The sequence below is a fragment of the Gymnoscopelus microlampas genome (genome assembly GCF_963454915.1).
Source record: "Gymnoscopelus microlampas genome assembly, chromosome: 7".
NCBI lineage: Eukaryota > Metazoa > Chordata > Actinopteri > Myctophiformes > Myctophidae > Gymnoscopelus > Gymnoscopelus microlampas.
Genome location: NC_139944.1, coordinates 8,639,278 through 8,662,545, shown reverse-complemented (window position 1 = coordinate 8,662,545; position 23,268 = coordinate 8,639,278). Strand labels below are relative to the sequence as shown.

At 41.5% G+C, this 23,268-nt stretch overlaps 1 protein-coding gene across 2 annotated transcripts in view; it reads right to left on the bottom strand.

Annotated features, from left to right (window-relative positions):
- uba7 (ubiquitin-like modifier activating enzyme 7) overlaps window positions 1-23,268 on the bottom strand; it is a 137,454-nt gene that overhangs the window by 72,059 nt on the left and 42,127 nt on the right. For both annotated transcript variants that reach the window (XM_084063398.1, XM_084063399.1), the window contains exons 12-16: window positions 12,888-13,043; window positions 9,173-9,338; window positions 6,971-7,167; window positions 6,502-6,566; window positions 1,565-1,760 (exon numbers count right to left, since the gene is read on the bottom strand). In XM_084063398.1, coding sequence (XP_083919524.1) covers window positions 1,565-1,760; window positions 6,502-6,566; window positions 6,971-7,167; window positions 9,173-9,338; window positions 12,888-13,043 — 780 coding nt within the window. The remainder of the gene's footprint in view (window positions 1-1,564; window positions 1,761-6,501; window positions 6,567-6,970; window positions 7,168-9,172; window positions 9,339-12,887; window positions 13,044-23,268) is intronic.

Genomic DNA, 23,268 nt, shown 5'->3' with positions numbered 1-23,268 from the left:
TGTGAATGTACATAGGGCTGAGGTGGTTAGTGTATGTTTTGTGATAATAATCTAAATCTACAAAGTAACTAACTCAAGTTTTCATATAATTGTAGTGGAGTAAATACAATATTTGCCTCTGAGATGTAGTTGAGTAGAAGTAAAAGTACTGAAAACTGGAAATACTCCAGTTAAGTAAAAATACCAAAAAAATGTAACTAAGTACAGTACGGTACTTGAGTACATGTACTTAATTACTTTACACCACTGGGCGAAAACATTATATTTTCTTTCAAAAATAACGAATAACCTACAAGGTTGAAGATGGTTACAATTACACTGAGGATACAATAACACACACAGCGTTACAATAACTTTGTATGCATTTGTATGTATTTGCAGTACTTGTTTTTGTTACAATTGTTTTACTGCTTGTTTTTCTCTACAGCCCTTTTGGACATGTTTTGTGATATTAATAAAATGTGACTATAATAAATTGTGACTTGGCTACATGTTTAAAGTAGCCTAAGCCTACTAATAAATATTTTGCAATGGCCTGGAATCAAACCCCGGTCTGCTTAGAAGGCACCACTATACCACCAACGCTTGCAAAATGGAAAATTGGCTATTTTCCCTATTTTCGTGCGACACTGTTCTGTAAGACAACGTGGTTAAAGCTGCCATAAGAGATTTTTAAATGTATTTTTCTTCGTTAAAATAATTGTTAAATAGCTCTATATTCCCGAGTGTTTGTTATGGCACATAATTAGAAATCTATTCCCAAGTAGACCAACATGAAGCAAATCTAGTTCATTTCACTCATCCAAACCCTACTAAAAGTGCTTTAAACAGGATATGAATGGAATGGAATGGAATGGGTCTCATCAGTCAGAGGAATTTCTATTAGCCGTCATCTAGCAGGGATATCACCACCAGGCTAGACAGGCCCAGCCGCTGGCCTGGGACCGGGGTTAGCGGGGCTCTGTTTGGGTTGTCAGTAATCCTTCCTCCCTGGTCCCCTCAGGTGTGACACCATACAACATGTGACACCACCCTGTCTGCATGCCTCACCAGCTTATGAAAACTAATATACACACCACAATGAGCACGTTTTGAAATGGGAACCAAAGTCATTACAGAGTGACGGGTGACACTAGTGTTGTCGTACTCAATATATCAATCAATGGCTAATAATTTGACAAATGTCATGACATTTAAACCTGCATAATGATGATATTGTGGCGTGTTATATATTATTTCGTAATAAACACTTTATTGCGGTGAAGTTACCGACAAAACAGGGTCCCTGTCTTTCCATTGGTGTTTCTGCGTGAGTGAGCTAATATGGAACACTTGCTTGCTCAGGGGAGAATTTTGACCTTCAGGCAGTACCACTTGTCAACCAGTAGTGGTCCTACCAGAGACCACAGGATCTAAATGTCTCAATAGAAGAGCAGGGAGACCATCTCTAACCACCACAGTTGTGTTAGTCAGGGTTTCTCAAAGTGGGTGCGTGCCGTTTTTCGTGATTTAGTACGGTACTATAATAAAATGTAATGAATTGTTTTCATCAGTGTGAAGGTACCTGTCCTGGAGGAAAACAGTGCAACAGTTGCGTGATGTCGTTGTTGTAGAGGGTCTCCCACTGGCAGCGGGCCCACGCCACGCAGTCCTCCCAGCGGGCTGGGCGACTCTTCAGGCTGCCCCACACCCCTTCCAGGACCTCCAGGGCCTCAGCCTCTCCAAGGCTCAGTGTCCGCTCCAAGAACCCTGCAGAGCTCCTGAACAACACAGCACAGCACATAGCATTAGCACTCTGTAGATAAACAGAAGCTGCAACCAACACACTTTGACGCTCAGGTAGCACTGTTAACAAGTTGGAACAAAATTACCCAGCGTTGCAAGCACCACATATGAGCATTGGTGGTATAGTGGTGAGCATAGCTGCCTTCCAAGCAGTTGACCCAGATTCGATTCCTGGCCAAAGCACAGTAGTACCCGAAACATATAGCACTACTACAATAAAGAAATGTGTTAACAGACCTGTCACTTTACTATCAAATATAGCAGGTAAAGAACTTAAGATAATAATTCAAACCGAGAAATTCATTGTAAGTTGCTCTGGACAAGGGCGTCTGCAAGATGCCTGAGTGTGCTTTTCAACGCCCTCACTCCCATAGGTTGACACGTCCGCTAAGAGCATTTAAAAAAAGGCAGGAGTGCCATCAGAAGCAGGCTTGAGTCCCGCGAGGCACGCCCATGAATGGCAGTGTCAAAACCCGCTGTTTGAGTAGAATGCCGATCCAGGTGTTGCGACGCGACAGGGGGTCTAAGGCAGGAGTCCTGCCACACCAAACATGTGACACATGGTCAGATTTGCCCCAAATCATCACCCATTTGATGTAACGGGTGCGAGAACGTGTTGTATAGATCAAAGGTTTTTAACCTTTTCAGGCCGTGACCCCCCAAAATGATCATATTTGAATGATGGGGACCCCTTCCACCCTGACAAGCACTTGGGATGTATGAGTTGAGGCATTACATTTAGTTTGACTCGGTTCCACAGATAAATATTGTGAAAATAGCAGATCTACAAGCTCACAACACAGGCCTCGCGTTGTAGATCGGCTTTTTTTTAGTTTTTGGCCTCTTTCTTATATTATTTGACAATTTGGCCAATGTTTGACCCGTTTTTATAGTAAAGTTTGTTGATTACTTCTGATGCAGTAACAACTTTTTCTTTTCTTTTTTTTTGTTTCTTTTTTTTTGTCTTAAAAGTACTCAAATTGTCACTTCACTGTCATCTGGGGACCCGCCCTAAATCACGTGGGTAGCCGTACGCAACTCTCATCAAGTGGGTGGGCAGGGAAGACAAAAAAAACAACACCACCACCAATACAATGAAACAACAATAAAAACTAAATAATGAGAAAAGAGGAATGCTGTTAAGTGTTCCATCATGATGGATTTTGGATGGTGAGTTAATTTAAACCATCTTGAAATAGAACAACATTGTGCAGTGGGTACAATCCCTGGATCTGACCTCCTCAATGAAGGGATTGACTTTTATTGTTCCAGCAGGGCTTGTTGTAGATTCCAGCAGTAATCGAGTACCAGCTGAGCTGTAGAAACCCACTCTACCCCCCCGCTCACCAGAGAAAGTGTCCCAATGCTGAATGCTCTAAAACGTCAGGGCCCATGTTTGGGTCACCGACCAAGTTTTATGGGTCACGACTCATAAATATCCCTTTTATCTAATCCCTAATTTTTGACATAATTTTATACATTTTCAGAAGAAATGAAGAAATTCCAAGAAAAACTAAATCTTACTAGCTCACAAGCTCTGTGAGCTTGTAGATCGGCTATTTTCACTAGTTTGGGTCCCAGGAATTTATTTTCAATACAGTACATCTGTGATGGAGACAGAGCTAAGAGAACAGCAGAACATCTAACCTTAACGTCTCAAGCTGTATTTTATACGTCGGCTATTTGAAAATAGACAATGTACAAGCTCACAAAGTGTCACATCGCAATGTGTTGTGAGCTTGTAGATCTGCTATTTTTGAAAAATATTTTTTTTTGTCTTAAAAGTACTCAAATTGTCACTTCACTGTCATCTGGGGACCCGCCCTAAATCACGTGGGTAGGCGTACGCAACTCTCATCAAGTGGGTGGGCACTGGGCAGGGAAGACAAAAAAAAAAAAAAATCAAAGACTTGCTCCTATAAATAGGGACTACAGTAGCCTATTCATGTGGCTAAAATAACAAAGGACCGTACTATATTATTGACATTAAATCTTTTTCACCAGACTTTGCTACGTGCTTCAACCACACAAAATGAAGTGCCTAGAAGGGTTTTCCATGAATACTTTATGAAGAAGCATTCCAAAAAGTATTTTGAGCAAGATGGGGGGGAGGGGAAACTTAACAGAGCATCCCTGAAGTTCTTACTCTTAGACATCTGTATAGCAAGGTCAGACGTCATGAACAGAAAGACCTGAATGGTGGTCTGGATGGAGAAAACTAACTGAGCTGTTATCACTTCCCGAAACTCACAAGTAAGCAGCTTTACCTCTTTACAATGTAGGGGGATTACATCAAACCTCAACAAGACAACAAGAGTGTTTATGAGCCACCAACGTCTGTCTTCTCACAACAGGGTTGGATTAGCTGGGCTCCGAGGGTAAAAGCACAGACGCTGGTAAAACCCTCAATGTTAGTTTAACTGAGAGTGAACAAATGGAACCAAATGGACCCATAAGGGTAGTGTCCTTAGTGTCATTGTACTTAAGTACAATGACACTAAGGATTTTACAGTTTAGAGGTTGGAATCGACAAATACATTTCTTACTATAATTTGATTGCAAAGTTACAATATTACACAGGGCTTTATAAAGGCTATATGCAGTATGTTTAAAGTACTCCTAAAGAGGAACTTGCGTTGGCCGGGAATCGAACCCGGGTCAACTGCTTGGAAGGCAGCTATGCTCACCACTATACCACCAACGCTTGCTTGCAAACTGTTGCATTTCCATATTTGAGAGAGAGAGAGCAAGAGAGGGGGCGGGGGGAGAGAGAACGAGAGAGAGAGGGGGCGGGGGGAGAGAGAACGAGAGAACGAGAGAGAGAGAGAGAGAGAGAGAGAGAGAGAGCGCGCTGTTCTGGAGGACACATTAGCGAGTATAACCTCCTAGAGAGACATGTGTCTTGTGGGTCATTTTACCTCTTTAGTTTACAGCTAGAAATCCGACAGTAAGTTTCACTATATTTGTGTAACAGAAGAATGAGCTTAACAACTTCATTACGTTTTGCAGGGCAAGAGGAATGCTGTGTGAGCGAGGAGGAAGGCATAGTATTGGAAGCAAGCGGGCAAAGAGGCCCTTCTGTGAGTGTGTGGCACTGCTGGCACAGCAACTGGTCTCACACAAGGACAATCCGTAAAAAAACTAAAAACTTGCAACTAAATTCAAACAGAAACATGTGCTTGTAAGCCGCTCTGAATAAGAGCGTCTATAAAATCCCTACGTACATTGTAAATAGCTTGTTTTTTTCAATGCTCCCAGAATTATTGCCCACTGGAAGTGCCGTTCTCACTCCCAACTCGCACCAGGTTGATGTGTCCACTAAAAGTATTTAAATCTAGAAAAGGCAGTGTATACTGGGTGAAACTGAGTGGGCTCGCTACAAGCAAACGTGAAAAAGCTTGGAACACCTTTTTCCCAGTCATTAGTTATGCACCTGCCTGCGTAACTGATGGTGGTACGGTGGAGGGGTATTATGGCAGTATGTGAGGGGTGGGGGATATGGGGTGTTGGGGGGGGTAAGGGTCCATTTGGTTATAACGACACTGCGGGTACAATGTCATTCTCAGAGTTGCAATACCACTGTGACTTTCACAGTGTAGGGCTTGGGCTCAATGTTAGTTTGACTGAGAGTGTGCAAATGGAACCAAATGGAGCCGTAATCACTCTCAAAAACACTGAGGATACAATAACACACTCGTAGTTACTTTAACACAGGATTTTACAGTGTAGGGCTTGGAAACAACACAAATGCCACCAACATCTAGTTCCATTGTAATCAGGTCATTGCTCTGTCTGTAGTTATCTTCATATTGTCTTTTTAAACCTCACTGGGGGTGTCTATATTAAAAGATAAAATACAAACCACAACCGTTCCATTCTGTGAGTATATAGATTTCACTTACTGGCACACATTGGTGTTAACCAGGGATGTCTGTAGCAACAACAATCATTTCCAATTCAATAAAGAGAACAGAAGCCAAAACTGTCTGTCCATTTAGCATGCATACTGTAGTCAATGTATTGAACATACAACAGCAAAGAATGTTGCTAATTAGAAGACTGGCACTTTCAGAGAGAGAGAGAGAGAGAGAGAGAGAGAGAGAGAGAGAGAGAGAGAGAGAGAGAGAGAGAGAGAGAGAGAGAGAGAGAGAAGAGATGAATACATACTGTGTATTTCTGCACTATCTACACTTTACTGATCCTGGTACTGTACATAGACCTACTGCACATACAGATCAGATACTTTTAAATATGTGAAAAAACGCTGTTATTTTATGTTGTCTTTACTTATATAAATACGTTTGCATTTTATTTTGTCAAGCTAATTTTACCAATTGTATTTAATTGCTATATTAATCAATTATTTAATCTAGCTACACGTTTAGGGTAATACTAAAGAACTTGCGTTGGCCGGGAATCGAACCCGGGTCAACTGCTTGGAAGGCAGCTATGCTCACCACTATACCACCAACGCTCTCTTGCTCAACACTGCATTTCAATATGAGAAAAAGTGAGCCTCCACTCAATGCCTCCCCATCAAGAGAGGGGGCGGCGGGGGAGAGAGAGAGAACTTTTCTGGAGGACACATTAGCCAGTGTAATCTCCTAGTGAGACAGGTCTTGTGGGTCATTTTACCTCAAGTGTACAGCTAAAAGCAGACTGCTTGACTATTTGTGTAGCAGAGGAATGAGATTAACCAAATCAAATACAGATTACCTGAAGTACAGATTTACACTTTCTGGAGTTTGCTTAAAGAGCCACTCAAACCGGTCTCTGGCCCACTAGAAGAAAGAAAAGTTTAAAGTTAGTCTGGAAAAAAACAGATCACATAAAACCATGTCATGAGTGTTAACTTAATCCTTACAAGTAAATGTTTACACCCTAAGAGTGATAATACAATGTAAAAAAATATATAGTTTTTTAATACTGTATATTTCTTGTATTCATTTGTATTTGTTTGTTTTTGTTTGTTTGTTTTGTCTCCCGAGCTAACCAAATCAAATTCCAATCAATGTATCATTGACTGTAAACATGACTTCAGCACCTCAATACGTATGATTAAATAACTACCATGAAACAACACATCTGCTTATGATATAGAAAACTGCATTTACTTTATCGCCAAATGTAAGTTTAGCAGTTATAAATTGGCATTATATATTTAAAGTGCCATCCCATGTCTGACCTGCAGGGTGTGCTCAATGCAATGAGGGAAGTTCTTAAGCGTACACAGAGGGATTGCATCATCAGAACTGGACTTGTCGGGTCCATAGGACTCGGTCAGGTGGGGCACCACCACCAGGGTGTGGCCCTTGGCTCCAAGGGTTCCTCCCTCCAACATGGGCTTCTGGTGCTGGACACAGCGGCCATCCAGGTACACCCCTGTACAGGACATTTAAAGACATAGTGAAATGAAAAATATGTTTTTCACACTTTAAGAGCATATCCGTGGTCTTAATATGGACATACCTAACAATAGATGCCAAAGATTTTTTTTTAAATATCCATTTGTGTATTTTTATATCAAAAGTCCCTAAAAGGCGAATCTTAATGACTTTCTGTGAACGAAAACGTGCTGCATGATGACGTGTATAACCTGTATGAATATAATTGAATCTTGATTTCATTCACCTGCATAATTCCCATAGTTGCACATTCCTCCAAACACACCTGATTCTAATTACAGAGCTACTGTGTTTTGAATCTCATTCAAGATGACGTCCACTCCAGACGGTGTATTACTCATTTTAAACTTAATCAGCACACTAAACTGTGTATCTGAAAACATTATAGGTTAGAAATAAGCAACTTGGTAACAAACATTCTGCACAGTGGCTCTCTCTCTCTCTGCAGGCTACATGCTACAAACATTAGCCCTCAGGTGCTGTGAGTGAGGTTCCACCGTGCCATAGCCTGAAGGGATGGCACCTTCTGATTGGTTTGCGAGGCCATGTCAGACTGAAACTTCAAAATAAAATGACCAAAAGTGTCATGTCACTACGTCTTCAAGTCATTGTTTAAAGGCTGTGATTGTTGATTATTATTATTATTATTATTATTATTATTATTATTATTATTATTATCATCATATTTATGTTCTGTTTGTTTTAATTTGTGCTTAGATTAGGGTTTGTAGTATTATTCATTTTAAATAGTATTTCCATATTTTCATCTCATCTCTTGTGTCCCTTGTTTTATTTTTTTACAAATATAAATACGGTATATCTCCTTGATTCTGTCTCTCTTTGAGAACGTGTGCTGTTTGATGACATTCTAACCAGGTTGCATGGCCAATTTGCATACACAGGCTAATGATTGATGTTTGGAGGCTCTTTTGAAGTGCCTGGCCCAGGTAATTTTATGTTTAATAGGCTATTCATTTTATCCCACTGTTGAGCACAAGCCCTTCAGCCCACAACTTGGCTGAAGTATGTTGGACTTTTGTGATGTTTTATATATAGCCTCGTAGCCTATGTTTTATATATTTTATACATACAAAACAAGTGATGTTACTACACTATTTATTTTTATTTTTATTTGCAATAAAATGTCATTGAAATGACATGACCTGCTCTTTATTTTACAGTAGGCCATACAGTATATTATGTATTCATATCATTCATTGTACTGGGGCAAGGGAACAAGAGTGAAGAGTTCATCATATTATGATTTGGACATTCAAAGTTTTCTAAGGTGTGGTAGCTGCAGACCAGGACTCTGCGTTGTGAGCTTGTAGAGCTGCTATTTTTAGTATTGAAACTGGGCTTAAGTGGTTATTTCATGTACTGGCTTCAGAACTTGAAGTACAATATTTGTCTTTGAAATGTAGTGGAGTGAAAGTCATAGTATTAACACACAAAAAAGCTATACTCAAGTAAAGTAATGATACTTAAAACATCAAGTACAGTACTCAAGTAAATGTACTTGTTGCTGCACTCACAGAACGTAGGGTTAGAATATACCAGTTTACAAACAAGTCCACTGCTGTGGAGCACTATCTCTCTGCGTCTCACGGCTAATCACAGCGACTGGAGGCAGGGTTTTGAGGACAACTGGTTTGAGAAGCTCTATTATCACTTACACACAACAGAAAGAGTATATATTTCAAGAGGGCAAGATCATAGTAAAAATCCTAAGCCTTCTTCGTCCGCACTGGGAGGAAAACTGCAGCTCAAAGTTGAATGGAATGCATTTTCAAACGTGTGTGCTGTGACTTCTTTTGCAGCCAGCCTGTGCTCTCATCTCATAAGGGGTTAAAGTTAGTGTTGGGGTTAGAGTTAGTGTTAGGGTTCTGTGAGTGCAGTTCTGTCAGTGCAGGCTCCATGTGTCACCGTAATTGCTGTCCCCACGTGTCACTGTGATTTCGGTCCCCAGCTAGGTTACTCACTGGCTTCTATGTTATCCAGGGCTGCCACCACACCATCCAGACCCATGAAGAAGTGGTGTCCATAGACCTGTTCACTTTCTGGGTCCAGGCGGTTCTGATGAGCCTCTATGTTCATCTGGGGGTTCATGGTGCGCACGGCCTGGGCTGCAACCTCTGATTTCTGTCTCTGTTGAGGGAGGATTAATGCTTAATTTAGGCACCATAGTACGACAGGCTGACACCAAAATAGAGGATCTACAAGCTTAGAACACGTCGCATCCGCAACACGGTCTGATCATGTAGATCTGCTCATTTCGGCAGATCAAAAATCTAACTTTATTTACATTGCACATTTAATAACAACCGTAGTCGACCAAAGTGCTGTACAAGTTCAGAAACAAACAAAACAAAGCAATACATACAAGCAAGAAAAACAAAGCAATAGATACAAGGCGAGAGAGATATGTGTATGAACACATGCATAAAGCAAGTGTTCATAGATGCATGTACTGTATCAATCTTATGTGTGCACAAGAAACACTCACAGACCTATACTTACAGGCCCAAGTACACACATGTAAAGATGAAGATGAGAGATGTGATACGTATTGTACGTAAGGCTCAACTGACGTTAGGTATAATCAGAATCAGGCATCAAATCAGGCATCAGCGAACAGGAAGTGTGACTAGGTAATTCTGTATGAAAAAGCGGGGGAAATCGAAAACACGCAATTGTGGTTATTTGGGAGTTGGGCAAGGATGATTAATGACATAGATTTATGGAAATGCTAGTATTTTGGGCAGCAGACGGGGAATTCTGCGTTTCATTTGATCAACGTTTCATTATAAACAGTAATGTGCTGTTCCCGTATGGAGACATCTGGATTTGACTATGAACTGGCACGCAGTCAGCAGAAATCCTATGGAAAATATTATGTATGGTCTTTTTTTGTGCCACACATTTACTGCTGACCAGCTATAGTTAGTGTGGCTCAAGGCCAAGTTGTTACATAACGTCCGTGTCCAGTGGAAACCTTGTATGTCCAAAGCAGTTACTTTTCAGGAAATGGAAACAAAGAACATGTGTTCCTATGGATCCAATGGAGTTATTGTTTAGTCACAAGCTCTTGGTAATGCTTTAGTTTTCATACTATATTAAAATAGGCTACTGGGAGGGCCGGCCGTCAGTGGCTCTCAAGCTGTGGGTCGGGACTCCCAGGGGGGTCCCCATATTATTTTGGGGGGTCCCCAGATGATTTGCTTAATGTGCAACATTGTTTTCTCACTCAACAGTAAACAAACCAACATAGAGTGTATACAGGCCAGGGTACTGCACATTGATTACTTTTGACCATTACAGTGTTAAAAGTAATCAACAAAATAGTACTGTAAAAATGGTCAAACATTGGCCAAATTGTCTAATATTAAAGAAAGAGGCAAACTATTTGAAAATAGCCAATCTACTCTAAGCTTGTAGATCGGCTATTTTCACAATATTTATCTGTGGAACCGAGTCGCACTAAATGTAATACCTCGACTCCTACAATCCAAGTGCTTGTCAGGGTGGGGGGGGGGGGGGGGGGGGGGGGGGGGTCCCAGTTCAAATATGATTGTTTTGGGGGGACGCAGTCTGAAAAGTTTGAGAACCACTGACATATGGGACCAACTTCAGGACCGGCAAGGACTCGAGGGAGTGCGGTGCCAGCATGGCGAGTCATTCGGATATGCAGTTTTCCCGAACTGCAGATCCAAGCAAATGCCCATATATGGGCATACATGGTATGGGCATAATAATGACATCAGGTAGATGTCATTATACAGATACTATATATATAGGCATGTTGAAGAGTTGTGGGTTTGAGTCCCACCAGAGTGTCGCTAGCACATGCTGGTGTGTTTTAAAAGTATCATACTATAATTCTAGTAACCGTCTTGAGTAGGTAGGTGAGTAGGTGAAGCTACCCGGTTCTCCTCAGTGGCTGGACCAATTGCTCTGATTTTGCACACAGCCATTGACCATTACCATCTGAACTTAACTGTGAAGCCCGTTTTTCAATTTCATCAAATCTCAGCTTCTTATTAGCGTTTATGTGTCAAACAATGTCGCCTCCCGGGTTGCCAGATCATGTGCGCATATCCCCCCACGGATGCGTCGACCGCGCATCCGTGGGCGACCAGGGAGTGCAGTGCCCATGATCTCTATCACAATATAGTGCTTTAGCCAAACAAATATTTTTAATTTAATTAAAGTACACAATGACCACTTATAGTGACTTATAATCATACTATATTGCAATATAAATGCATCATCATAATGTATTACAACTATGAAAATTATAATACACTATGAAAAAGTCAGTGAGTGACCAGTATTTTTTTTTTTAAGTATTATAATACTTGACCTTATAAGTCATTATAAGATATTTCATAATGTGTATGTATGCAATACAAAAACAATCATATGGTGTTATATTAGTGTGCTTATAATGCATAATCCATTTTAGACATGGGATGCATAGCAAGCGTTACAACTAATTTTGCTTGGGACCCCAAGAACCCATGCGGGTCCCCCAGACCCACTTTAGGAACCACTGCTTTAAGTTGCACAGATGGTTGACAGAAGGTTTGAAACACTGTTTTGCTACAGTATGTTGACACAGAAGACATGACACAGACATTCTGTATGTAGATGTTGACCAAATGTAATCTGAGCTCAGCAGAATACGTCAGCACCAGCAGCGATGACCTTTGACCAGTGGTGGAAAAAGTACTCAAATTCTTTACTGAAGTAAAAGTACCAATACTGCAATATAGTTGTGAGCTTGTAGATCTGCTATTTTCAAATAGCCTACGTATAAAATAAGGCTAAAGTGGTTAATGAATGTTTTATAATATCATAATTCATATCTGAAAAGTAACTAGTAACTTAAGTTTTCAAATAATTGTAGTGGAGTAAAAGTATAATATTTGCTTCTGAGAGGCAGTGGAGTAGAAGTAAAAGTACTGGAAATACTCAAGTAAAGTACAAAGACCTCAAAATTGTACTTAGGTAGTACTTAAGTAAATGTACTTAGTAACTTTCCACCACTGCCTTTGACCTGTCCACGTCATCGGGTCACGCAGGAAAGCCTAAACAAAGCCAAACCTAAACCTAAATCTATATGTCAATATACTGTAAAAGAGTTTCCAGTCAGAGGAAAAGTCTTGCCATCAAAGTGTTGTGTTCTTGTTGGTTTGACAAAGGAATGTTTGAATGAGCACTTCACCCATTTTGATTTTCTTTGGTTAAAGTTAGGGTTAGGGTTAGGGTTATCGATTAAATAGCTGTATATTCTGATACTCATTAGTATTGTAATAGAGTGTGTCTTCAGTAACAGGAGTCTACAGGTCTCTCCAGCCCTTTATTAAACAGATCAGGATAGGGAACTCAGATAGGATACAGTTTAAACAAGTGAAATTGGGACTGATGACACCTACCTGAAAATGTATTTTCTGTTTAGCTGGAGAGACAGGGAGACTCCTGTTACTATCACTTACCCTACCTTAAAATATTGTTTTTAATTGTATTATTATTGCAAATGCGTTGCGAGCTTGTAGATCTGCTATTTTCTCTATTTTAAGAAAAATGAATGTTTTAAAATGCCAAAATTGCCCTCAGATTAAGTGGTAAATTGATAGTCAATTATACCAGGTATTGGTGTAAAAAGGACCTAATAATACATTGCAAAACTCTCACCCCGATGTCCTGAGACCGGAACAGGAACTGGCGGTTTAAGTTGGATCTTTCTATGGAGTCCATGTCGGTGACGATGACACATCCTCCTTCACCAGCACCGAGGCCAATGGATGCAAAGTTCTTCAGAATCTCACAACCAATAGCACCAGCTCCAACCTGATGAGATGAAAAGAAACAAACATTTAATGGTCTCGTAGCGGCCATATTACACTTATGTCATAAATATTGGCGCAGTAACTTAGTAGGTTAATGTGCCTGTCTGGTAAACAGGAATCCCAGCAGTGCATGGTAGCTTCTGCCTTTGGCCTATAAAAGTATCAAGCAAATATGTATATTATAATTATTAAATCAAAGCTACACCCAATTACAGCTTGGGACTTTGTGTTGCAATAATACTGTATAGCTACAGACGAGAATCCTGCACTCACAGAACGTAGGGTTAGTTGGAGACAATTAAAGGTTTGGGTTTGTGTCCCACCTGAGTTGCTATTACAGGTTTGTATGCAGGTATGTTTTAAAAATATTTTCTTATAGCAAACCTAAATCTACTTTTAGACCGGACTGTACAAAACCAGATTTGTTTCTTTTTAAGATCACCCACTATCAGTCTCTGTGGCGCAATTGGTTAGCGCGCTCGGCTGTTAACCGAGAGGATGGTGGTTCAAGCCCACCCAGGGACGGTTTATTTAAATTCTGTGTAGCTATAGACGATAAGCCTGCACTCAAAGAACGTAAGGATAGATTACACCAGTTGGAGACCTTTAAAGGTTTGGGTTCGAGTCCCACCAGAGTCGCTATTACAAGTTTGTATGCAGGTGTGTTTTCAAAATATTTTCTTATAGCAAACCTAAACCTATTTTTAGACAGGACTGTACCAGACCTGAATTTTTTCTTTTTAAGATCTTTCACTATCAGTCTCTGTGGCGCAATTGGTTAGCGCGCTCGGCTGTTAACCGAGAGGATGGTGGTTCAAGCCCACCCAGGGACGGTTCATTTAAATTCTGTGTAGCTACAGACGATAAGCCTGCACTCACAGAACGTAGGGCTAGATTACACCAGTTGGAGACCTTTAAAGGTTCGGCTTCGAGTCCCACCAGAGTCGCTATTACAAGTTCGTATGCAGGTGTCTTATTAAAATAGTTTCCTATAGCAAACCTAAACCTATTTTTAGACCGGACTGTACCGAACCAGAATTCTTTCCTTTTTACAATTACTCACTATCTGTCTCTGTGGCGCAATTTGTTAGCGCGCTCGGCTGTTAACCGAGAGGATGGTGGTTCAAGCCCACCCAGGGACGGTTCATTTAAATTCTGTGTAGCTACAGACGATAAGCCTGCACTCACAGAGCATAGGGCTAGTTACACCAGTTGCAGACCTTTAAAGGTTTGGGTTCGAGTCCCACTAGAGTTGCTATTTTCTTATAGCAAACCTAAACCTATTTTTAGACCGGACTGTACCAAACCAGAATTTTTTCTTTTTAAGATAACTCACTATCAGTCTCTGTGGCGCAATTGGTTAGCGAGCTCGGCTGTTAACCGGAGGATGGTGAGGATGGTGGTTCAAGCCCAGCCAGGGACGGTTCATTTAAATTCTGTGTAGCTACAGACGATAAGCCTGCACTCAAAGAACGTAGGGCTAGATTACACCAGTTGCAGACCTTTAAAGGTTTGGGTTCGAGTCCCACCAGAGTTGCTATTACAAGTTTGTATGCAGGTGTGTTTTCAAAATATTTTCTTATAGCAAACTTAAATCTATTTTTAGACCGGACTGTACCACACCAGAATTTTTTCTTTTTAAAATCACTTACTATCAGTCTCTGTGGCGCAATTGTTTAGCGCGCTCGGCTGTTAACCGAGAGGATGGTGGTTCAAGCCCACCCAGGGACGGTTCATTTAAATTCTGTGTAGCTACAGACGATAAGCCTGCACTCACAGAACGTAGGGCTATATTACACCAGTTGGAGACCTTTAAAGGTTTGGGTTCGAGTCCCACCAGAGTCGCTATTACAAGTTCGTATGCAGGTGTGTTTTCAAAATATTTTCTTATAGCAAACTTAAATCCATTTTTAGACCGGACTGTACCACACCAGAATTTTTTCTTTTTAAAATCACTTACTATCAGTCTCTGTGGCGCAATTGGTTAGCGCGCTCGGCTGTTAACCGAGAGGATGGTGGTTTAAGCCCACCAAGGGACCGTTCATTTAAATTCTGTGTAGCTACAGACGATAAGCCTGCACTCACAGAACGTAGGGCTATATTACACCAGTTGGAGACGTTTAAAGGTTTGGGTTCGAGTCCCACCAGAGTCGCTATTACAAGTTCGTATGCAGGTGTGTTTTCAAAATATTTTCTTATAGCAAACCTAAACCTATTTTTAGACCGGACTGTACCAGAGCTGAATTTTTTCTTTTTAAGATCACTCACTATCAGTCTCTGTGGCGCAATTGGTTAGCGCGCTCGGCTGTTAACCGAGAGGATGGTGGTTCAAGCCCACCCAGGGACGGTTCATTTAAATTCTGTGTAGCTACAGACGATAAGCCTGCACTCACAGAACGTAAGGCTAGATTACACCAGTTGCAGACCTTTAAAGGTTTGGGTTCGAGTCCCACCAGAGTTGCTGTTACAAGTTTGTATACAGGTGTGTTTTCAGAATATTTTCTTATAGCAAACTTAAATCTATTTTTAGACCGGACTGTACCACACCAGAATTTTTTCTTTTTAAAATCACTTACTATCAGTCTCTGTGGCGCAATTGGTTAGCGCGCTCGGCTGTTAACCGAGAGGATGGTGGTTCAAGCCCACCCAGGGACGGTTCATTTAAATTCTGTGTAGCTACAGACGATAAGCCTGCACTCAAAGAACGTAGGGCTGGATTACACCAGTTGCAGACCTTTAAAGGTTTGGGTTCGAGTCCCACCAGAGTTGCTATTACAAGTTTGTATGCAGGTGTGTTTTCAAAATATTTTCTTATAGCAAACTTAAATCTATTTTTAGACCGGACTGTACCACACCAGAATTTTTTCTTTTTAAAATCACTTACTATCAGTCTCTGTGGCGCAATTGTTTAGCGCGCTCGGCTGTTAACCGAGAGGATGGTGGTTCAAGCCCACCCAAGGACGGTTCATTTAAATTCTGTGTAGCTACAGACGATAAGCCTGCACTCAAAGAACGTAGGGCTAGATTACACCAGTTAAAGACCTTTAAAGGTTTGGGTTCGAGTCCCACCAGAGTTGCTATTACAAGTTTGTATGCAGGTGTGTTTTCAAAATATTTTCTTATAGCAAACTTAAATCTATTTTTAGACCGGACTGTACCACACCAGAATTTTTTCTTTTTAAAATCACTTACTATCAGTCTCTGTGGCGCAATTGTTTAGCGCGCTCGGCTGTTAACCGAGAGGATGGTGGTTCAAGCCCACCCAGGGACGGTTCATTTAAATTCTGTGTAGCTACAGACGATATGCCTGCACTCACAGAACGTAGGACTATATTACACCAGTTGGAGACCTTTAAAGGTTTGGGTTCGAGTCCCACCCGAGTCGCTATTACAAGTTCGTATGCAGGTGTGTTTTCAAAATATTTTCTTATAGCAAACTTAAATCTATTTTTAGACCGGACTGTACCACACCAGAATTTTTTCTTTTTAAAATCACTTACTATCAGTCTCTGTGGCGCAATTGGTTAGCGCGCTCGGCTGTTAACCGAGAGGATGGTGGTTCAAGCCCACCCAGGGACGGTTCATTTAAATTCTGTGTAGCTACAGACGATAAGCCTGCACTCACAGAACGTAGGGCTATATTACACCAGTTGGAGACCTTTAAAGGTTTGGGTTCGAGTCCCACCAGAGTTGCTGTTACAAGTTTGTATGCAGGTGTGTTTTCAGAATATTTTCTTATAGCAAACTTAAATCTATTTTTAGACCGGACTGTACCACACCAGAATTTTTTCTTTTTAAAATCACTTACTATCAGTCTCTGTGGCGCAATTGGTTAGCGCGCTCGGCTGTTAACCGAGAGGATGGTGGTTCAAGCCCACCCAGGGACGGTTCATTTAAATTCTGTGTAGCTACAGACGATAAGCCTGCACTCAAAGAACGTAGGGCTAGATTACACCAGTTGCAGACCTTTAAAGGTTTGGGTTCGAGTCCCACCAGAGTTGCTATTACAAGTTTCTATGCAGGTGTGTTTTCAAAATATTTTCTTATAGCAAACTTAAATCTATTTTTAGACCGGACTGTACCACACCAGAATTTTTTCTTTTTAAAATCACTTACTATCAGTCTCTGTGGCGCAATTGTTTAGCGCGCTCGGCTGTTAACCGAGAGGATGGTGGTTCAAGCCCACCCAGGGACGGTTCATTTAAATTCTGTGTAGCTACAGACGATATGCCTGCACTCACAGAACGTAGGACTATATTACACCAGTTGGAGACCTTTAAAGGTTTGGGTTCGAGTCCCACCAGAGTTGCTATTACAAGTTCGTATGCAGGTGTGTTTTCAAAATATTTTCTTATAGCAAACTTAAATCTATTTTTAGACCGGACTGTACCACACCAGAATTTTTTCTTTTTAAAATCACTTACTATCAGTCTCTGTGGCGCAATTGGTTAGCGCGCTCGGCTGTTAACCGAGAGGATGGTGGTTCAAGCCCACCCAGGGACGGTTCATTTAAATTCTGTGTAGCTACAGACGATAAGCCTGCACTCAAAGAACGTAGGGCTAGATTACACCAGTTGCAGACCTTTAAAGGTTTGGGTTCGAGTCCCACCAGAGTTGCTATTACAAGTTTCTATGCAGGTGTGTTTTCAAAATATTTTCTTATAGCAAACTTAAATCTATTTTTAGACCGGACTGTACCACACCAGAATTTTTTCTTTTTAAAATCACTTACTATCAGTCTCTGTGGCGCAATTGTTTAGCGCGCTCGGCTGTTAACCGAGAGGATGGTGGTTCAAGCCCACCCAGGGACGGTTCATTTAAATTCTGTGTAGCTACAGACGATATGCCTGCACTCACAGAACGTAGGACTATATTACACCAGTTGGAGACCTTTAAAGGTTTGGGTTCGAGTCCCACCAGAGTTGCTATTACAAGTTCGTATGCAGGTGTGTTTTCAAAATATTTTCTTATAGCAAACTTAAATCTATTTTTAGACCGGACTGTACCACACCAGAATTTTTTCTTTTTAAAATCACTTACTATCAGTCTCTGTGGCGCAATTGGTTAGCGCGCTCGGCTGTTAACCGAGAGGATAGTGGTTCAAGCCCACCCAGGGACGGTTCATTTAAATTCTGTGTAGCTACAGACGATAAGCCTGCACTCACAGAACGTAGGGCTATATTACACCAGTTGGAGACCTTTAAAGGTTTGGGTTCGAGTCCCACCAGAGTTGCTGTTACAAGTTTGTATGCAGGTGTGTTTTCAGAATATTTTCTTATAGCAAACTTAAATCTATTTTTAGACCGGACTGTACCACACCAGAATTTTTTCTTTTTAAAATCACTTACTATCAGTCTCTGTGGCGCAATTGGTTAGCGCGCTCGGCTGTTAACCGAGAGGATGGTGGTTCAAGCCCACCCAGGGACGGTTCATTTCAATTCTGTGTAGCTACAGACGATAAGCCTGCACTCAAAGAACGTAGGGCTAGATTACACCAGTTGCAGACCTTTAAAGGTTTGGGTTCGAGTCCCACCAGAGTTGCTATTACAAGTTTGCATGCAGGTGTGTTTTCAAAATATTTTCTTATAGCAAACTTAAATCTATTTTTAGACCAGACTGTACCACACCAGAATTCTTTCTTTTTAAAATCACTTACTATCAGTCTCTGTGGCGCAATTGGTTAGTGCGCTCGGCTGTTAACCGAGAGGATGGTGGTTCAAGCCCACCCAGGGAAGGTTCATTTAAATTCTGTGTAGCTACAGACGATAAGCCTGCACTCACAGAACGTAGGGCTAGATTACACCAGTTGGAGACCTTTAAAGGTTTGGGTTCGAGTCCCACCAGAGTCGCTATTACAAGTTCGTATGCAGGTGTGTTTTCAAAATATTTTCTTATAGCAAACCTAAACCTATTTTTAGACCGGACTGTACCAGATCTGAATTCTTTCTTTTTAAGATCACTCACTATCAGTCTCTGTGGCGCAATTGGTTAGCGCGCTCGGCTGTTAACCGAGAGGATGGTGGTTCAAGCCCACCCAGGGACGGTTCATTTAAATTCTGTGTAGCTACAGACGATAAGCCTGCACTCACAGAACGTAAGGCTAGATTACACCAGTTGCAGACCTTTAAAGGTTTGGGTTCGAGTCCCACCAGAGTTGCTGTTACAAGTTTGTATGCAGGTGTGTTTTCAGAATATTTTCTTATAGCAAACTTAAATCTATTTTTAGACCGGACTGTACCACACCAGATTTTTTTCTTTTTAAGATCACGCACTATCAGTCTCTGTGGCGCAATTGGTTAGCGCGCTCGGCTGTTAACCGAGAGGATGGTGGTTCAAGCCCACCCAGGGACGGTTCATTTAAATTCTGTGTAGCTACAGACGATAAGCCTGCACTCACAGAACGTAAAGCTAGATTACACCAGTTGCAGACCTTTAAAGGTTTGGGTTCGAGTCCCACCAGAGTTGCTGTTACAAGTTTGTATGCAGGTGTGTTTTCAGAATATTTTCTTATAGCAAACTTAAATCTATTTTTAGACCGGACTGTACCACACCAGAATTTTTTCTTTTTAAAATCACTTACTATCAGTCTCTGTGGCGCAATTGGTTAGCGCGCTCGGCTGTTAACCGAGAGGATGGTGGTTCAAGCCCACCCAGGGACGGTTCATTTGAATTCTGTGTAGCTACAGACGATAAGCCTGCACTCACAGAACGTAGGGCTATATTACACCAGTTGGAGACCTTTAAAGGTTTGGGTTCGAGTCCCACCAGAGTCGCTATTACAAGTTCGTATGCAGGTGTGTTTTCAAAATATTTTCTTATAGCAAACCTAAACCTATTTTTAGACCGGACTGTACCAGACCTGAATTTTTTCTTTTTAAGATCACTCACTATCAGTCTCTGTGGCGCAATTGGTTAGCGCGCTCGGCTGTTAGCCGAGAGGATGGTGGTTCAAGCCCACCCAGGGACGGTTCATTTAAATTCTGTGTAGCTACAGACGATAAGCCTGCACTCACAGAACGTAGGGCTATATTACACCAGTTGGAGACCTTTAAAGGTTTGGGTTCGAGTCCCACCAGAGTTGCTATTACAAGTTCGTATGCAGGTGTGTTTTCAAAATATTTTCTTATAGCAAACTTAAATCTATTTTTAGACCGGACTGTACCACACCAGAATTTTTTCTTTTTAAAATCACTTACTATCAGTCTCTGTGGCGCAATTGGTTAGCGCGCTCGGCTGTTAACCGAGAGGATGGTGGTTCAAGCCCACCCAGGGACGGTTCATTTAAATTCTGTGTAGCTACAGACGATAAGCCTGCACTCACAGAACGTAGGGCTATATTACACCAGTTGGAGACCTTTAAAGGTTTGGGTTCGAGTCCCACCAGAGTTGCTGTTACAAGTTTGTATGCAGGTGTGTTTTCAGAATATTTTCTTATAGCAAACTTAAATCTATTTTTAGACCGGACTGTACCACACCAGAATTTTTTCTTTTTAAAATCACTTACTATCAGTCTCTGTGGCGCAATTGGTTAGCGCGCTCGGCTGTTAACCGAGAGGATGGTGGTTCAAGCCCACCCAGGGACGGTTCATTTAAATTCTGTGTAGCTACAGACGATAAGCCTGCACTCAAAGAACGTAGGGCTAGATTACACCAGTTGCAGACCTTTAAAGGTTTGGGTTCGAGTCCCACCAGAGTTGCTATTACAAGTTTGTATGCAGGTGTGTTTTCAAAATATTTTCTTATAGCAAACTTAAATCTATTTTTAGACCGGACTGTACCACACCAGAATTTTTTCTTTTTAAAATCACTCACTATCAGTCTCTGTGGCGCAATTGGTTAGCGCGCTCGGCTGTTAACCGAGAGGATGGTGGTTCAAGCCCACCCAGGGACGGTTCATTTAAATTCTGTGTAGCTACAGACGATAAGCCTGCACTCACAGAACGTAGGGCTATATTACACCAGTTGGAGACCTTTAAAGGTTTGGGTTCGAGTCCCACCAGAGTCGCTATTACAAGTTCGTATGCAGGTGTGTTTTCAAAATATTTTCTTATAGCAAACTTAAATCTATTTTTAGACCGGACTGTACCACACCAGAATTTTTTCTTTTTAAAATCACTTACTATCAGTCTCTGTGGCGCAATTGGTTAGCGCGCTCGGCTGTTAACCGAGAGGATGGTGGTTCAAGCCCACCCAGGGACGGTTCATTTAAATTCTGTGTAGCTACAGACGATAAGCCTGCACTCACAGAACGTAGGACTATATTACACCAGTTGGAGACCTTTAAAGGTTTGGGTTCGAGTCCCACCAGAGTCGCTATTACAAGTTCGTATGCAGGTGTGTTTTCAAAATATTTTCTTATAGCAAACTTAAATCTATTTTTAGACCGGACTGTACCACACCAGAATTTTTTCTTTTTAAAATCACTTACTATCAGTCTCTGTGGCGCAATTGGTTAGCGCGCTCGGCTGTTAACCGAGAGGATGGTGGTTCAAGCCCACCCAGGGACGGTTCATTTAAATTCTGTGTAGCTACAGACGATAAGCCTGCACTCACAGAACGTAGGGCTATATTACACCAGTTGGAGACCTTTAAAGGTTTGGGTTCGAGTCCCACCAGAGTCTCTATTACAAGTTCGTATGCAGGTGTGTTTTCAAAATATTTTCTTATAGCAAACTTAAATCTATTTTTAGACCGGACTGTACCACACCAGAATTTTTTCTTTTTAAAATCACTTACTATCAGTCTCTGTGGCGCAATTGGTTAGCGCGCTCGGCTGTTAACCGAGAGGATGGTGGTTCAAGCCCACCCAGGGACGGTTCATTTAAATTCTGTGTAGCTACAGACGATAAGCCTGCACTCACAGAACGTAGGGCTATATTACACCAGTTGGAGACCTTTAAAGGTTTGGGTTTGAGTCCCACCAGAGTCGCTATTACAAGTTCGTATGCAGGTGTGTTTTCAAAATATTTTCTTATAGCAAACCTAAACCTATTTTTAGACCGGACTGTACCAGACGTGATTTTTTTCTTTTTAAGATCACTCACTATCAGTCTCTGTGGCGCAATTAGTTAGCGCGCTCGGCTGTTAACCGAGAGGATGGTGGTTCAAGCCCACCCAGGGACGGTTCATTTAAATTCTGTGTAGCTACAGACGATAAGCCTGCATTCACAGAACGTAGGGCTAGATTACACCAGTTGGAGACCTTTAAAGGTTTGAGTTCGAGTCCCACCAGAGTTGCTGTAACAAGTTCGTATGCAGGTGTGTTTTCAGAATATTTTCTTATAGCAAACTTAAATCTATTTTTAGACCGGACTGTACCACACCAGAATTTTTTCTTTTTAAAATCACTTACTATCAGTCTCTGTGGCGCTATTGGTTAGCGCGCTCGGCTGTTAACCGAGAGGATGGTGGTTCAAGCCCACCCAGGGACGGTTCATTTAAATTCTGTGTAGCTACAGACGATAAGCCTGCACTCACAGAACGTAGGGCTATATTACACCAGTTGGAGACCTTTAAAGGTTTGGGTTCGAGTCCCACCAGAGTCGCTATTACAAGTTCGTATGCAGGTGTGTTTTCAAAATATTTTCTTATAGCAAACTTAAATCTATTTTCAGACCGGACTGTACCACACCAGAATTTTTTCTTTTTAAAATCACTTACTATCAGTCTCTGTGGCGCAATTGGTTAGCGCGCTCGGCTGTTAACCGAGAGGATGGTGGTTCAAGCCCACCAAGGGACGGTTCATTTAAATTCTGTGTAGCTACAGACGATAAGCCTGCACTCACAGAACGTAGGGCTATATTACACCAGTTGGAGACCTTTAAAGGTTTGGGTTCGAGTCCCACCAGAGTCGCTATTACAAGTTCGTATGCAGGTGTGTTTTCAAAATATTTTCTTATAGCAAACCTAAACCTATTTTTAGACCGGACTGTACCAGACCTGAATTTTTTCTTTTTAAGATCACTCACTATCAGTCTCTGTGGCGCAATTGGTTAGCGCGCTCGGCTGTTAACCGAAAGGATGGTGGTTCAAGCCCACCCAGGGACGGTTCATTTAAATTCTGTGTAGCTACAGACGATAAGCCTGCACTCACAGAACGTAAGGCTAGATTACACCAGTTGCAGACCTTTAAAGGTTTGGGTTCGAGTCCCACCAGAGTTGCTGTTACAAGTTTGTATGCAGGTGTGTTTTCAGAATATTTTCTTATAGCAAACTTAAATCTATTT